This window comes from Colletes latitarsis, chromosome 1 (genome assembly GCF_051014445.1).
Source record: "Colletes latitarsis isolate SP2378_abdomen chromosome 1, iyColLati1, whole genome shotgun sequence".
In the NCBI taxonomy this organism is placed as follows: Eukaryota; Metazoa; Arthropoda; class Insecta; order Hymenoptera; family Colletidae; genus Colletes; species Colletes latitarsis.
Window position 1 is genome coordinate 56,124,320 of NC_135134.1, and position 16,651 is coordinate 56,140,970.

The 16,651-nt window shown below is 34.5% G+C and overlaps 4 protein-coding genes across 15 annotated transcripts; 3 read left to right on the forward strand and 1 right to left on the reverse strand.

The window, feature by feature from the left end:
• Positions 1–48: 48 nt before the first annotated feature.
• Positions 49–7,840, forward strand: Insc (INSC spindle orientation adaptor protein). The gene is made up of 7 exons (XM_076770544.1): positions 49–183; positions 764–1,204; positions 1,271–3,171; positions 3,546–3,896; positions 5,824–6,252; positions 6,359–6,566; positions 6,639–7,840. Exons 3-7 carry the CDS (start codon positions 2,879–2,881, stop codon positions 7,602–7,604), a joined length of 2,247 nt encoding a protein of 748 aa, XP_076626659.1. The 5' UTR covers positions 49–183; positions 764–1,204; positions 1,271–2,878; the 3' UTR covers positions 7,605–7,840.
• Positions 7,821–10,631, reverse strand: LOC143344537 (MIT domain-containing protein 1-like). Of its 7 annotated transcripts, none has more exons than XM_076770727.1 (5): positions 10,609–10,631; positions 9,104–9,236; positions 8,614–8,852; positions 8,245–8,441; positions 7,821–8,161 (listed from the first exon to the last, which is right to left on the reverse strand). In XM_076770727.1, exons 2-5 carry the CDS (start codon positions 9,222–9,224, stop codon positions 7,999–8,001), a joined length of 720 nt encoding a protein of 239 aa, XP_076626842.1. In that variant the 5' UTR covers positions 9,225–9,236; positions 10,609–10,631; the 3' UTR covers positions 7,821–7,998. The 7 variants fall into 7 exon arrangements, with proteins under 7 accessions (XP_076626842.1, XP_076626807.1, XP_076626826.1 ...); XM_076770692.1 differs by having other exon boundaries at positions 9,104–9,343; positions 10,586–10,628; XM_076770711.1 differs by lacking the exon at positions 10,609–10,631 and adding an exon at positions 10,586–10,604.
• LOC143344512 (uncharacterized) lies at positions 10,421–12,562 on the forward strand. 5 transcript variants are annotated; one of them, XM_076770655.1, is made up of 8 exons: positions 10,421–10,544; positions 10,625–11,128; positions 11,195–11,258; positions 11,359–11,465; positions 11,535–11,751; positions 11,847–11,980; positions 12,085–12,249; positions 12,301–12,562. In XM_076770655.1, the coding sequence occupies exons 2-8, from the start codon at positions 10,950–10,952 to the stop codon at positions 12,407–12,409; spliced, it is 975 nt and encodes a 324-aa protein (XP_076626770.1). In that variant the 5' UTR covers positions 10,421–10,544; positions 10,625–10,949; the 3' UTR covers positions 12,410–12,562. The 5 variants fall into 5 exon arrangements, with proteins under 5 accessions (XP_076626770.1, XP_076626754.1, XP_076626785.1 ...); XM_076770639.1 differs by having other exon boundaries at positions 10,433–10,574; positions 10,942–11,128; XM_076770670.1 differs by having other exon boundaries at positions 10,436–10,574; positions 10,942–11,128; positions 12,310–12,562.
• A 126-nt stretch (positions 12,563–12,688) lies between these two features.
• On the forward strand, positions 12,689–16,499 carry Arfgap3 (ADP-ribosylation factor GTPase activating protein 3). Of its 2 annotated transcripts, XM_076770556.1 has the most exons (8): positions 12,689–12,887; positions 13,759–13,950; positions 14,064–14,192; positions 14,280–14,312; positions 14,665–14,970; positions 15,146–15,420; positions 15,701–16,070; positions 16,143–16,499. In XM_076770556.1, the coding sequence occupies exons 1-8, from the start codon at positions 12,813–12,815 to the stop codon at positions 16,395–16,397; spliced, it is 1,635 nt and encodes a 544-aa protein (XP_076626671.1). In that variant the 5' UTR covers positions 12,689–12,812; the 3' UTR covers positions 16,398–16,499. The 2 variants fall into 2 exon arrangements, with proteins under 2 accessions (XP_076626671.1, XP_076626680.1); XM_076770565.1 differs by lacking the exon at positions 14,280–14,312 and having other exon boundaries at positions 12,735–12,887.
• The last annotated feature ends 152 nt before the right edge of the window (positions 16,500–16,651 follow it).

The window sequence follows — 16,651 nt, forward strand, 5'->3', positions numbered from 1 at the left end:
AGACGACGACTGTTCAAAACGAATCAGTAAGATCTTTGGGAAATAAAATGTGCCCACTCATGATGGAGTTACAAAGGAAAACATCGAGAATATTCTTTAGCGATGCATATTTGTAGATGGCGCCATTACTCAACACACAATCCTTACGATTCCGAATTTAATTCCTTTTAAGGTTCATGAAAGGTATGATAATAAAAATTAAACATACACGTTTCTCTTTATTAAAATTAACAGTTGTATTTTTGAAAACATTGTACAGAGTTAAAAAGATACTTGAAATGTTATAGCACTTACGATGAAAATAACTTTCTAAGCCGTGTTTGACAAAAACATCGCGTACAGAAAGTATTCTAGAAATTTGTTCGATGATACATTCAATATTAATAGTTTTGTATTGAAAATAATACTTCAATACAAAACTACAAGTTACCAGGCGTTAAATTCACTTAAGAGCGCGCTGAGTTATGAAAGTTCGCCAATATTATTATCGTGGCTGATTGTGAACGTATAGCGTGTTATCAGCTGTATGATTTGATTGCACACTTTATTACAGCCATGATAATATTTTATAGTATTTATAAATTCATTCAATTCCTTATAAGAAATCTTCATTATGCACTTACAGAGAAAACGACAAAACAATTATTTTAGAAATATCTAATATCGTTGATTATATAGGGTGTTTTCTTTAAGCGGAAAGTATGGAATATTTCGTTATCCAATAATCAATGACCTATGCCTTTACAAGTACGAAATGTGTCAGGAAAATCCGTTTTGAGTAATCTTTTGTGGAAAACGAATGTCTTTTCATATACGAATCTGGCTAACGTGTGCTGGAGCTCGCGCGCGCACCTTTAAATAACGGTCTACACCCAGCTGTCCCCTATTTCGTTTGAATCTTTGCGTACAATAGGGGTCGTACAGACCCTTTGACGCTTTTGTACGATGTCTAACTGTAGACGTTCTCGGGCATATGCGGTGTTTCAAGACAATGCCGTGGGACACCGGTCGTTTTGGAATACTAAGTGTCCAGGATTCTCGATAATGAACGAGTGTACCCACGCGTATATCGATTATTGTTTCTTCCATGTCTCTAAAGGCCTTTGTAGTTTCTTCGTTTCACCCGAAGATCAACAGGCTACGAAATGATCTTTAAAGGAAAAACCGAGGAACGAACGTGTCTCGGAGTTAAAAAAATAATCTGGTAAATATCATACTGCGTAGAATATACATATATATTATGTTATTTAATATTTCAAATCCTTTTTAGAGTAAGAGCGGTAGGAATACGGTTTCGGATTCGGTTATCTCGCATTGGAGCTTCAGAAATCTAGTCATATTGATCAACCGAATTGTATCGATGACGAAGGTTGCAAAAACCACGAGCGAAGTGAATCATTCGTGTGCACACATGCTCGTGACGCTCATCACTGGAAGCATTTTACGCAGATGTCCGGAGCGGCGCGTGCCCCTGGATCCGGTGCTGGTGGAAATGCCTCTACGGCCCCCTTTTATCGAGCGAGCCCGACCCCCGCGCGTGTACTCGCGCACACATGAGAACGATATGGAACCGGAGCCACACCTGGCCCTTAAAAATAGCATTGGCGTGATTTTGTGACGTCTCTCTTGGCGCACGCACTGCATTCGTGATGACGATATTCCTATGCTCTCGGAGAACTGATAAATAATTACATATCATTGTTCTGTTTTGTCGTCTATACTGCACGGCAAATTTTATAAATATTTTGGTAATATTTCAGTATGTTATACTCACAGTATTGTAGAAATATTAACATAAAATATCGTCTTAACAATTGTACAGCGATGGTTCATGTTGACGTAGAAAAAAAAGTTTCTTGGGGTAGATAAGAATAATCCGTTTGATTGACTGTCTCAACCAAGGCGATCAAGTATGCGTAATTCAATTTTTTTGTTTTATTAAATGCAGTGTGATTGTTAAATAAATACCAATATTCTAAAAAATATATCTGAAGTACAAAGAAAACAAGCGATCTACTTGATCACCTCGGTTTAAAATATTGATTGGATTTTCTATTTACGCCACTGCGCGTCTCGCGTGAAGAATGCACCTAGTTACGCTGTGGCGGTTACACATGGATCACACATGCTGGGGAACACGGGGGTACGTGTAGCACTGGATAGAGGTACGCACCCCGTGGAAGCGACAAAAGAGAAGGGGAGGAGCTCCTGTTTTTATACGAATTGGCTTACGAGCTCCGGGGCGGGGAGGGAGCGCGACTTACGGGTGGAAGTCGGAAGCGACCCGATCCAAGTCAGTCGTTCGCGAACCATCAATTCGTTTGGATCGATCGATGCCTACGAGAAACAGATCATTTGTGATCTCATTATAATATAGTAAAACACAATTACATATAAAAAATGTAAATTGATAATGAAACAACTAACTTGAGAATTTCACCGACTAACTGATACATTTTTTAAGTATCTAAATTGAAGATAAAATTGTGCAATTTATATATTTTAATATTTTTGCTGCATTAAGGTGCGTTTAAAGTAAAATCTATTATGAAGAACAGTTGAGTGAAAAGAAAAAGCATTAATTTATTGAAAGTGTAGGCTTAAACGAGAGTGTTTTCGATTGGATCTCCGTGGGGGTTTCGATGGACACCATAAGGTTCTCCGGGCACGCGACCTGTGAGAGGGTCGTTCCGCTCTGTTGAGTCGTGAAACCACCCCGGTGTGTCGTCGCATTATTCTGCCACTCATCTTCGTTGTACCATCGAAGGAGAAATTCCGAAGGGATTTTTCCAAGTATCTTTAACGGTGATCCACTCTTAACGATCCCTCTCGCGAAATTTGAATCGAATCGAAACGCGTTTCGAAAAGTGACTGAAAAATGAGTGCGTTTAAAAGAAATCAGAGCAAAGTGTTCTGGAGTCACATGGCTTCGCAGGATCTAGAAAGCGTGGATCATTTTGCCGCACGGAACGATCTTGCGAAGGTCAAGCAGAATTTTCGGCGCGAGTTCACGATCCTCGAAGAGGAAGCGGAGGAACGGTCAACCAGTATCAATGAAAGCAATACGATCGACGGTGAAAATATCACGGCAATACACATCTGTCCTGGCGAAAACGTGTATCGACAATATTCCGTGGCATCGATTTGCGATGGAGACGTAATGACTCAGACGTAAGTGAAGCTGAAATCGGGATGGCGGACACATTTGCGGTACTACGGTTCTGTCGAACGCGTTCACTTGTCCTGTTATCGGCTTTTTTTCTTATCACATTGATATACGACGCTGTTTGTATTTCACTAAATACTTTACTTTTTGTAACTAGAACGATACGCTTCCAGTTATTACAACTGTGGCTAGTTTAGCGATGAATTTCTCGGGAGACATCGATGCTTTTACTTTTGTACAGATTCAGTCGATGGTAGACTTTGGCAAAACGTAATCTGATTTGTAATTGAACCGATGGTTGCTTTAATTTAAGTTATTTTCAGATGTAGCTATAAATAAGACAAAGCGATATTATAATAATTTCTGGAAATGCTTGCAGAGCCACGATGGACATAAAAGATGAAGATAAAGAGGACGAGGGTAATATCGTTTTGGCGAATCGATCGTGTAGTCCTGTGAGTCACGACCTGCGAAGCCTGGATTCTGGCTTCTCCGATTCAGAGCGATCAAACTGCTCCGAATTATATGAGAACGAAACGCCGAGGCGTCGTAGGAGACGGAGAAGATTTAAGGATCGACGACACGGTGCGCATTCTAAACTGGATTCTAATTGGTTAGAAGATGAAACTCTTCTAAATCCTACATGCACATCAACACCCAAAGATTCCAGAATTGTATCTCGAAGTGTCTGTAATGCATATATTGAACGAAGTGTGTCAAGAACGAAAAGGTAATTTAAATGTAAAAAGAACTTAATTAAAAGACAATGCAATGAAAGAAGAGTTAAATGATTCAGATCAGATATAATATATTGGATTGATCTGACTCATGTTAAAATTTACTTGATGCAGTAATGCTTCTACTAGATATCTAACTTACGAAATTAAGACATCTCGCATTAAGAGGTACGAAGTTATTATCTCTGAAACTGAGCCACACCTTGTAGCATTCGATAAGGTGCGAAGAATGTATGTTTTAAAAACATGAATCGTCACGATTGTGTCCCTGTGCTGAGCCAAGCGATAGGAATGCAATGCGTAAGGCACTTCCCATGTTGTTCTTCTGACGTTTCGTAAACTTTTGTCAACCCCTATAGAATGATTGAACACCTTGCACGCGCACATGCGCGTAAATTGGTCATCATACACCAGGTACACTGAAAATAGCATAATTTGACGTTGAGAATATTAATATGTTGACCATTGAAATATCAATTTTATTAAATCACATATCCTTTATTTTTGCATACTTCTATGGAATAGTTTAAAGCAATGACTTGCATATCACATTGTTAATATTCAGTCGAACAAGAAATTGTTATGTGCGACGAGTACGGAAATCGTACAGCCGATATTCTATATAAAACTTATACGGGATCTTGACGACGCGAATGAAATACGCAGGAAAATTCCGTAGCATGTCGTCAATTAACATCGATTAATACACGTTCAAGAATCTACGACGCAAATTAAGCTCGATCTATAAGAGCGGAACAGTTAACAGATTTTACAATACCATTGCAAAGTATACATATACTACGAATAAGATGATCGATTTACATACTTGTCTTCGAAATATTTACATACTGATAGTTGATGCTATTCGAGCATAAAAATATTGAAACTCTACTCGAATATAAATAGAGTGCAAGAAACTAATCGAAATTTTTTAAGTCTCAATAGTTTCTGATAGAAGTTTTGAATATTAAAAGCGAGAAAGTTTAAAACGTTAAAATATAAGACGTTGCTAGCTTATTTTTATCTTCGCCGTGTCCATCGTGTTATCTACTTTCGATTCGGATCCACGATCGGCACACAATAGATCCTCCCAATGCGGACGCAGGATGCGTTTTTTTTCAACGCCCTGTAGAATTCACGCGCGCCAGTATGTACGTGATTCAATGCAACGTGCCACACGAGGAATACGTAAATGAAAGACCGACGACGAGGTTTGAGTCAACCGGCTGAGGTCCCAGACGACAGCGAACTTACCAAGAATCCAAGCTACCGCGGATCGTGTACAGGTGATCGCGTATAACGAGCTTAGTCAAAAGAAATAAAATGATATTAGTCATCGTGTCCGTGAGAAAACGATTCTAGTTCCGGAGGTGACCGATTAGTCAGCGTTTGCCGTGTACCGTTTCGCGTCGATTTTCATTGTTCCGGAAGGGAATCATGTGCACCTGGTTATGCTGAATGGAATGGACAATTGTTAGGCCTTAACTATGTCGTGACGACATTAGTCGAGACTTCTGTCTCGTTATGGCACGCCTCAGGTACTGTAGATTCCTATAACGATACGCAGTGGTCCTTTCGGAGCTCTTAAACTGATAAGATACAGTAGCGGAAAAAAGTTCAAGAATTCATAGTTGGACTTACTATCACGCATAAACTTGCCCTTCTGTAAACATCGATGTCGTAAATAAATGTTAACAATGTTAAGCAATTTAACCGATATTACCGATTTGTTGCGAAGCAAGCGCATATTTTTGAAATCGACAAAGTGTATTGTTTTTCTTGCATTGGTCTTTTGCGCAATGAACCTTTGCAACATATGAATATATACATACATTCGGCGAAAATTTATTTGCACACAATTAATTTCAAAATTCTTACAATATTTCGACCGTAATTAAAGGAGAGGTATCCGTTTCACAGACCGGAGGACGACCAAGTAGATGCATCGGCAATTCCACCGTCTATTTCCATAGAAGACGAATGTTTGGGCGATTTTCTGTACGCGGCCGAACCACCCGAGGATGCAGCAAAACCGCGAATCACGAACATCTCGATAACAACCAACTGCTCCGAGACAGAACCAGCCTGCAGGTCTTTGCAGCACTCCAGAATATACAGACAATCTTCTTCAGTTAGAGAATGGCTTGGTAATCTCGCATTAGACACCGAAAACGAGTGCACCAATACTCTTCAAAGCAAAGCTCTACCGCGGAGAAAAGTCCACGAGTTTTTCTCCGAGAAGGACGACATGAAGGATTTAAAGACCCTGTCGTCCTTGGCTACCGCTGCCGCTAACAAACTGCTTGTAAGAGCAGAGCAGTTTGATCGACATTATCAGTACATATTCGAGTAAGTAACGGGTTTTTTCAATAAGACCGTTAAATACATCTTCAATAGTCGTTACGCAAATGTCTATGAACATAGTAAATATTGATGAGTATCTATTGTATTTCAGTAAAGTGGCACATCTGGAAGGTGGCAGATCCGAGAAGGACCTTCTACGTGCCATCGAGGATAGTGCTTTTTCTGTCCTGTCAGAACTCGGTGCTCCGCCACCGCGTAGAATTCAGCAAAGTAGCTTGAAAGGAATATTGGTACAGCTTGAAAGTATGAAGACTTACGTCGACAGCGCTGTGAATACTCGTTTGGACTTTTATATCGAAGTGCGTGAAATTTCTATATACAGTGGTGACAGTAAGATCGCGAATGATACTGAAATTAATAATCTTTTGCAGAGAGTGGTCAGAGGATTGGAAGAAGCACCAAAGGATGACACCACGGTAGCCAGAGGTGCTTTGGCAGCTTTGACTGCCCTAGGTTTAGCAGGGCCACGAGCTGGAAGCAGTATTACCAGATGTTCGGGTATCAGAGCGCTCTTAACGTCTCTAATCTCAGCCGGAAGAACATCGAAAGACTTTGTCGCAGCTTCATTGCGCGCTTTAGCAAGCGTGTGTTGTTCCGCAATAGCGATAGATCAGTTTGTTAAAGACGGCGGTCCAGAAATATTAACAGACCTCTTGGTCGCAGAAAATTCATCCGAGAAGGAGAAAATGGAGGCAACGGCATTGGTCGTGCAAATAACAGCGCCGTGGGTTAATGCGTTGGGATTACCATACTTGGAACCATTTGCAAAAGATTTAATACCACCCTTGAATCGTCTAGTCGAGACTACCAGTTGCGGGCAGACTTTGTTATTGGTCGCAGCCGCGTTCAACCACCTATCCAAGTCCCGAACATGTGCATTCGTGATATTGGACCACAACACTGTGAAAAAGTTGCTGAAAAGCGTAAAGAAATCGTCTGGCAAAAATGTCTGGTTGATGGAACAGGTGGCGGCCCTCGTCAGTGAATTAGCTCGCATTCCTGAAGCTTGGTCGCATTTGGCAGAAGCTCGTGCGTCCATTGCGCTGGTTTCCTTCCTCAGAATGAGGCCTCCAGGTTTAGAAGAAGCCTATAAACGCTTAGAAATTACCGCCGCGGTTGCGCTCACGAGGCTCTGCGTAGATCCAGAAATCGCGAGGCAGGTTGTCGCAGTTGGGGGCGCGGATTGTCTTCCATCGTGTAGGGTCCTTCTGACAGAGGACGAAGAGCAGATCGAGGCTGGGTTGTTGAGGTATACGAAGTCTTTGAGGAGAGCATGCAAAAGAGCTGCGAAAGAAATTGATATTGCTAAAGCCAGCGACTATAGTACTTTGAATTAAAATAAACGCACGGAATTTCAAAGTTGTACATAAATATATGGTGCATAATATTTCATATACGATAGAAAAATCATATATTTATAAAAATAATTTCACTATATGTACATACAATATACTGTAAACTTCATTATGATGTATATACATTTATACTGCATAAATAAAAATATTCTATTAGAATCCTTAGTGTAGGTATAATTAAAAGACAAACATAAAAAATATTTGAAAAAATAATATATTTTGCTGCATGATAGTTTAAATACATCGTAGATCGTATAGTAAAAGTGTAAATAAAAAACTATAATGCTACATTATGACGTAAAAATTGTATAATATTTTAATGAAATGATCATATCAAAATGTTTAATTTATTTTCAAATCAATCTAATTTAATTTGCTATGTAACATCATTTTCTAATTGACTTCTGTGAAATATGTCTACAGTTGTTTCTAGACAAGGTCTTAGTTCAAGGTCACAAGCACCCAGTACAAACTTTCCATTGGATGCTTTAAAATAGTCTAAGCCACGTCCTATCTTAATTACCCAACCATTACTGAGTCTAGAACAATATTAAGACAAAGATAAAATATATTAAATTTTAATGGATGTAGTTACATCTAAAAAAAATATAAATACTCTTACAATATTTGTCTGTCATGTAACGTATCAGAAAATATAAATTCAAAGTTAATAAGATGAGATGATAAACTCTGTTTCAACTCTTGCAATCTTGCTATTTGATTCTTATCCTGTGCATCAAGAGTTGTAACTAATGATATTTTGGACAATGCACAACATTTTGTCACAACTAATTCACATAGCCTCACAAAATTTTGACACTAAAAATCAATTTTAATTTTAGTAATAACAAGAGCATTAGCATATATATAAATTGTATCTTATTTTGTATAGAAATACAGTAGTGCCCACTTAAGTGTCCGCGCTCGGGACCGGCCGCGGTCATTTAAATGGGCAAAAGTGCGGTCATTTAAGTGGGCACTACTGTAATACCTGATGAAATGTTCTTATATATGGATCCTCAATGCGAATATATGTAACTGTTGCATCTAAGAATCTGCCAAACACAGAAGCATAACCATGCCCTGTACTACCATTTTCAATTTTACTGAATTCTCTGTACATTCCAGAAGCCTTTTTGTTGTCAATTAAATCCTTCAACTTTTCTGCTCTATCTAAATATTCTGATGCTTTGGTAGCAAAATGTTTTTGCCTAGCCCGCTCCTTTGTTTCTATATTGTTTTATTACTAATAAGTAAAAATGAAGTAGTATGTAAAGTATTAGAATGAAGTATAAAAAGATTCAGTACATGTAAACAGTGCTTGTAAAATGAGAAAGAATAGATGATATTTATAAGACACAATTACAATTTATACATTTATCATAATACTATGATAGGAGGTATAGATTACTCATATAACTTTTATAATTATCAATCACAGAAAATTATTAAATAATACTGGAAAAAAACAAAGAACATACCTTTCATGGAATCAAGAAGCATCTTTACACCTTCTTGGTACAATACAAAAGCCAATGTATACTGTTCATTCTTGTCCATTTCTACTGCTCGCTTTAAAATTGAAGCAGCTGCACTTTCCATTATATGTTTATTCTATATAATGATTTATCTTAAATTATTTTTATATTTGAAGAGTATGATAGTCTTCCATATTATATAGACGATGTTCTTGCAGGATTACTCTTAGAGTACATTATGCACTGTAGTGAAAAAGTAGAATTTTCCTAATTTTTATGAACAGTATAGCATATGAAGTTTCGTTTTAATATTATTTCAAAACAATATCACTCCGAGCATTATCATGTTAATTATTAATCTAAAATACAATTTTATTGGTTATAGTTACCAACCTCTTCGTTCACATTTATTCTTTTAGGAAAGAAGAATGCATAATTATTTATAGAAAAGCAAATACGGTCTAATGAAATTTTTAATTTTTTGTAGTTATTATTACTTTAATCATATTATTCTTGTATACATGTATCATTAACATGATTTTAATTTTAACTACTACATTTTTCGTTGCCGTTATGTAATACTGTAGAAGTGTAAACCAAACTACATTATACTATACTTTCATATTGTTTTCATAATAATTAAAAAACAAAAATACTTGAATCAACATTCTTTTTAAATAATTTTTTCACACATAATAACAGTTCATATGATTCTTTTGAATTATTTAAAAGCAAATAACATTCATTTTAAAAATATTTCTTGTGAATTATCTTGTATGGTTAATGTTTAGGTAGTAAATATGTAATTATTCCAGACGTTCGAATCCTTAAAAAACATACTATTTTGTAGATCATACGATAATACGAAGCATATGCACAAATGATATTATTTGAACGAATAATATCGTCTATGAATTTTTTTACAACATCTACATTGTTTCAATATGCCTTATAATTAAAAAACGAAACATACTTTGGGTATCAGATGTAAGATAATCTAATACTGTTGTAACAAATAATATATTCACATAGTTGATAACTATAGCAAATGCTTAGTATAAAAAAGAAATTCCCGCAGATGAACAAAAAAATTTTTGAAAAACTAAAACCATTGAAAGCGTTTTGTTAATATTTTATATTAAGTTTGACGACTTACTTGATATTTCTTAATAAATTCTATAACTATCAGAGATAAAATCTGATTTGTACTAATCAACTATGTAATTGCACAATTGTATGCTTGAAATATTATCGATTATCGAATGTATCGAAACTCGCTTTGATAGAGTGTGCAATCGATATAAGTCACGCAATAGTAGAATTATGGCGCCCAAGAATAATATGATTCTAACCTAGCAAATATTTATGTCAAGTTCAAGCGAATCAACCAAGATATAATGTTAATTGAAATTTTAATTCCATTCGCGTAAAATTCTCCTTTGGAGTAATTTTTTTAAAAATAATCTATTATTAGGTAAGACGAACCTGGAGTTCTTTTTAAAACGTACAATTTTTTGATTACAGGTTTTTAACGAAAATACAATGACGTTACACTACTACTCGTAGCACGTGATCGCTGTATGGATGTGCGTGCGCGGGATTTTGAATAGAAAAATCAATTTTTTTTTTTTTTATTGTACTTTTATATATGTTGTATAGTTTTGTGTTAAGTTGTAAACAAATCAATATGTAAATAATTTATTTTGTTTTGACTCTAGTAAACTATAAAAATAAGCTTTCATATGAAAACTACTTTTATTACAATTTTGAAATGTACATTACATTATGTGTGATTTAGGAGTTAAGATTATTGTTACTTTTGTTATATAATTGTGTTATAGTTTTTATTATGAAGACTACTAAAAACATTGGAACTGGTTTATTATGGGGAGAGTTACCAGCAAGAGAAACTCTCAAGCCAGAAGTCATAACTCCAGATATCATAGAAAATGTTTGGAGACAAGTTATGGAAGACTCGAATAATGTAGATTGTGATTTTCAAATTGATAGGCAACCTGAATATATACAGTAATTATTTACTATTTATGAATTGAATTAAATTTTGTATAAATTTATACATCTTTTTATTTATAGGCTACCTGTGGGAAATCTTCATGTGTTGAATACTATAAACTTTCATCAACAGTTACGGATGATGGTAATATCAGAATAATTATAAAAAATATGAAATAATTTATATGTTCTTGATAATGCATATACTGCTGTATAAAGACATGCTGTATGTCTTTTATTTTTAGGAGGAAGGAATGGTGTTGGGAAACATGACTACAATCGAGGAACAAGACTTACAAGATGTGAAAGAGACACAAAATTCGTTTCATTTTTTACCTGTACAGAAAGAAAGGTATAAAAATTGAGAAATTTACACAATGTATTCTATTTATAAAATTATAAATACATTGTATTCTTTCAGAACTGCATTCAAAAATTCTTCTACAGTACATTATCTCACACCAGAAACAGCACGTTCCATATTGAGGCATGCAGTGATTATTCTTTTAGCTCACATTGGATATGAAAAGTCATCGGATATAGCTATAGAGACGCTTACAGATATTGTGGATCATTTTTTAAGAAGAATGACGCTTTTAATGAAAGTAGCATACGAACAAAAAGATCACGGTTTTCCTGTAAGATATAATACATTAAAAATTGTTTACTTTAATTTCATTCTAAGTATTTCTTCTTACTAGTAATTTTATTATTCAATATATTACTTTCGTAGGATATAGTAGAAAGAGTTTTGTTGGAAACAGGTGTTGGTGGTGTAGCTGCTCTTCACGATTACTATCAAGAATATGTTCTGAAGTTTGAAGAAAACATGAGAAAGAAGGTTGAAGCAATGGTGGAAAAACAGAGGTAACCTAAACTTAATGCTTGTAGTTCTAAGTATTTAATCGCACTGAAACGGTTGTGATATTTCAAAAAATGAATGTCTCTGTCAATGTTTTCTCAATCTTTAGAATTGTCTTGGACGAAGCAGCCAATAAATTGCAATTTGAGGAACTCGATGAATTTGGTAATGTCTATCGGGAGGTACCGACTCTTCAACTACTAGATCCTGAAATGGGCTTTCCCCCTAGTCTTGATGCTGGGTTTCAAATGCTATATAGTCTTGAACAGGATGAGTAAGTTATTTGCATAAATTTTATTTTTGATAAACAGCGTTGTAACATTAGCAATTGTAGATTGAACAGCTTGGAGGTTGAAGAAGAAGAAGTAAATGTTAGCGATTCTCCGAGTACTGGACAACGATCTGATACATCGACGGATAAAAAAAAATGTTGATATAATCGATAATCGTACGAGTTTAATTTGTCCTACTTTCTTGTCTTATAAGGAAGAAAGTTATAATAAATTTTTAATATAATTCATGTTTCTTAAAATCATTGCGTTATTTCATTATACAATAATAGTTCAGAAATATTATAGTATGTGAACATATGTTTAAAAGTCATTCTTTCACATTCTATGCACATTAAATAATTAAAAAATATTTTAAACGAAGTCCATTTTTATGAATTAAATAGTAGCAATTAATAATTTATAACTAGTTAAATGGCATTAACGTTTACTGGATCTCAAGGTAAATTAGATTTTAAATCGTAAGTAAGCGACCTCTATCCATAGTGTAGTACCCGTCGCCACGCGTCCCAGAATACTTTGCGAGGCCGTTGACAACACGTCAAAAATGGCAGATCTAGCCCCAAGTAAAAGTGATATCGAAGAAATTTTCAAAAGATTACGAGCTATTCCAACAAACAAGGTTTGCTTCTTTATTCGCTACTTCCTTCTATGATGTAGAATACCGAAATAATATCAAAATATGTAAAATGATAACTGACAATAATTTTAAAGCCTACGTCATAATTTTATTTTCCAACCTGTAATTTTCTGAGAAACTTTCTTTTTGTCGTTATACGTATCACAGAAAGATATGTGTCCACTTTTATTTCAGAAATGTTTGCACAAAATGATCAGTTCTTACGTAAAAAGTAAGTTTAAAATCGTTAATTAAAGTTATGATTTGTAATTGAACATACGTTTTGCTTTGCTATATGCATTGAAATTGTATTTGGACATTTTACTTTCCGATATATAAGAAAAAATTCTATTGCAATCGAGAAAAATATTTCTTTTTACGGAAAACCACGTTTTAAGATCTGTTAATCATGTTTTAACTATTAAAAATAACTTTTTTAAACATGTGTATGTACGTCTATGTATTACAAATGTACGTTGAAATGTATCTCTGTTAACACACCATTGTGTCTAAATGGCTCCATAGATTTTGATGAAAATTTATATTTTCATCTTAAGATCTGATTCAATTTTGAGTAAAATGGGGCAATAGATAACTATGGTTATGAATGTATTTGTTATATGTAAAAATTCTAAATAATCTTTTAAAAAATCTTAGAGAAAATTGAATTTTATTAAAGAAATGTTGAATGAATATTTTCCCTATTTTTTTTAATAAAAAATAAAAAAATTGAATAAAATCTTATTCTTTGCGTATTTAAACTACATTATTAACACGCATCATAAATGTAAATAACTATTAGCCTCAATTAAAATAATATTGAAATGATATGTCAGAAAGTATTGCAACATATTTGGCTCTATTAATCTTTTAGGCATGTTTCGATTGCAATGCAAAAAATCCAGCATGGGCCAGTGTGACTTATGGTGTCTTCCTATGTATCGATTGCTCTGCAGTGCATCGAGGATTAGGAGTTCATTTGACATTTGTACGATCAACTCAACTTGATACAAACTGGACTTGGCTACAATTAAGGAACATGCAACTAGGTGGAAATGCAAATGCTGTTAGTTCCTTTGTTTGTTACTGTTGTTACAATAATAATAATTTCATTATTATTTCATGGAACATTTGAAGTAATTATCAATAATAATGTAATCTTTGAATTGTACATTTCAGAGAAAATACTTTGCACAACACAACTATACAACTGATGCACAACAAAAATATAATTCGCGTATCGCCATGCAGTACAGAGAAAAACTCGCGCAGGCATCTGTTCAAGCAATGCGACGTTATGGAACAAAGGTAAAACTTAGGGTCTCTATGAGTATGAACCATAAAGAACACTTTAGTTAATAAAAAATTTTGTAACTATAAATGTGGTAATTATAGGTTTTTCTTCCTTCGACAAAAAATAAGAAAATGGTGAGCTGTAAAACTGCTTTCGCAAGGCAATATCTTGAAATTACTAACGTTCGCTTGATACTTTATTTTTCACAAAATAGCTTTCTAAAATTGATAAGTGGTTATCTTCACATTTTGTTTCTTCTCAACGGTTGTAAAAACTGCACAATTTTTTCTACAGAGTTGTTTCCTTGTTACCATATATTTTATTTCACACATTATCATACACTCAATAATTACTTCAAATCAGTTCTATTATGTAACTAACTCACCTAACAACATGTATTTTAAATGAAATATAGTATAAATGCGATTATATCTAAATTTACTGTCAAAACAATTGAATTCTTGTTTAAACGGTATTTGTTCATAGTTGCATTTAGATGAGAATTCTGCATCAATGTCCGAGGAACAAAGTGAAATCGACTTCTTTAAGGAACATGAAAACTTCGAATTAGATCATACCGAATCTATAACACATAGTGAAGGAAATTCAGTTACAACTGTCAATCTTGTACCAAACAATGACAATTTTGAAAAAAACAGTCAAAAAGTTATATCAGAAGTTACTTCTCAATTTTTGGGACCTACTGTTAAATTATCTGATACTACTGTAAATTCATTATCTGAAAGGAAACCTACCATAGGAGTCAGGAAAGTTCAAAACAAACGATCTGGTGTAAGTATACAAAATATTTTTTTATTCATTAATCACTTATATTCAATACAGTACAGTTTAGTACTGTATTACATGAAACATTTTTAAGTCGAACTTTGTAATATATTACTATAATATAGTTTTATGCTACTAATATAATCTTAGCGAAGAAAAGTATTACAGTTTTTTATATTAGTTAGGGAAAAAAACTGGAGGTTTAGGTGCACAAAGGGTTAAAACAAATTTTGAAGAATTGGAAAAAAATGTTGCTGAAACTGGTAAAGAGTCACAGGAGATGGTTCACGAGAAAAACACAAAAGAGGAACAGGAAGAAATTGCTACCCGTCTTGCCTATAAATACGAGCAGAATTTAAGTGAACAAGCTAAAAAAGTAGAAGAGAGAACAAAACAATTAGATCCATCCAAAGCAACACAAGCAGAGCGCCTTGGTATGGGATTCAATACACGAAGGTAATATTTGTACTTTTTGTGTAAATTCATTTATTAAAATTGAATACTGCTCTTCTTTTTTTTAATAGTTTTGTGTAGATATTTTTAAAGCCTATATTTATTATACCTTCGAGTATTAATACTTACGAAAGAAAAAATATAAGTCTTCTAATTATATGGTTTCGAGTTATGCGAAATATCGAAATATCGAAACGAATTAACCGCATAAATAGAGGACTTATTGTATTGCAGTAACAACTTAATATAATATATTAAAGCATGTGTGATAAATAATTTACAGTGGTGCAAGCCATTCTGCACTTGGTGATATGCGGTCAATAACGCAAGAAACATCATCAAAGACTATAACTGCATCTGAACCGAGAATTTTTGATGTCGAACGAGGTCTTTCCATTACATTAGACGAATTTTACGAGGCCTTATCAATTCCATTCAATAGTAATAGTAACGATAAGTCTCGCAGTGAGGAAGTTTTTGTTATAGCAGAGCCAGAACCACCGAAACGAGTAGCTCCGTCGAGCCGTCCAAACAGTACTACCAAAAGCGACAGTAAAATAATAACTGCAGAAGGAGAAGCACAAAAGAAATTTGGTAGTGCCAAGGCTATTAGTTCAGATCAGTATTTTCAAGACAGCAAAGATGATGATTCTGTAAGTTCATATTATTTACTGATAATATCTTTTTCTAATTTCAGATAAAACTTCACATTATTTTAATTACAGTGGGAACGTAAAAGCAATCTGCGTCGTTTCGAAGGTTCATCCAGTATTTCATCAGCTGACTACTTTGGCACAGGAAATTCTACACCATCTTCTACGTCTTCTTTGTCAATGCGTCTTAGTAGTGGAGGAGCAGGGGTTGTAGATTTAGAGGATGTTAGAGAAAGTGTTCGTCAAGGCGTAAATAAGGTCGCAGGAAGATTAAGTTCTCTTGCTAATGCGGCCGTTACATCTCTACAGGACCGTTGTGGATTTTGAACGAGAACCTACTGCATTTTACTAAGATTGTTATTAAACTTATATCTGGACACTTCTTGTCTATTGTTCGAAATTGTAAATAAAAGCTTATAATTCGGCTTATTTATAATTTTCTCCTTGAAGAATGAATAAGACACATCGACAATAATGACAAACGGAAATGTTGTATCCATACAAATAAATTTTGTTTCTAAGAAATTTATGTTCACAAAGTTTAAAAAGGCGAAAGTCCATGATGAAATTTAACGATAGTA

Excerpts from the sequence above, each read along its gene's own strand:
- Arfgap3 (XM_076770556.1), top strand. The coding sequence starts at position 12,813 with ATGGCAGATCTAGCCCCAAGTAAAAGTGATATCGAAGAAATTTTCAAA. Across the intron at positions 14,193-14,279 it reads TGCGACGTTATGGAACAAAG|GTTTTTCTTCCTTCGACAAA; the intron begins GTAAAACTTAGG and ends TGGTAATTATAG. Across the intron at positions 16,071-16,142 it reads ACAGCAAAGATGATGATTCT|TGGGAACGTAAAAGCAATCT; the intron begins GTAAGTTCATAT and ends TTTTAATTACAG.
- Insc (XM_076770544.1), top strand. The coding sequence starts at position 2,879 with ATGAGTGCGTTTAAAAGAAATCAGAGCAAAGTGTTCTGGAGTCACATG. Across the intron at positions 3,897-5,823 it reads AGTGTGTCAAGAACGAAAAG|ACCGGAGGACGACCAAGTAG; the intron begins GTAATTTAAATG and ends TCCGTTTCACAG. Across the intron at positions 6,567-6,638 it reads GTTTGGACTTTTATATCGAA|AGAGTGGTCAGAGGATTGGA; the intron begins GTGCGTGAAATT and ends AATCTTTTGCAG.
- LOC143344512 (XM_076770655.1), top strand. The coding sequence starts at position 10,950 with ATGAAGACTACTAAAAACATTGGAACTGGTTTATTATGGGGAGAGTTA. Across the intron at positions 11,466-11,534 it reads TTACCTGTACAGAAAGAAAG|AACTGCATTCAAAAATTCTT; the intron begins GTATAAAAATTG and ends GTATTCTTTCAG. Across the intron at positions 11,752-11,846 it reads AAAAAGATCACGGTTTTCCT|GATATAGTAGAAAGAGTTTT; the intron begins GTAAGATATAAT and ends TTACTTTCGTAG.
- LOC143344537 (XM_076770727.1), bottom strand. The coding sequence starts at position 9,224 with ATGGAAAGTGCAGCTGCTTCAATTTTAAAGCGAGCAGTAGAAATGGAC. Across the intron at positions 8,442-8,613 it reads ATATAAGAACATTTCATCAG|TGTCAAAATTTTGTGAGGCT; the intron begins GTATTACAGTAG and ends ATTGATTTTTAG. Across the intron at positions 8,162-8,244 it reads TTACATGACAGACAAATATT|ACTCAGTAATGGTTGGGTAA; the intron begins GTAAGAGTATTT and ends ATATTGTTCTAG.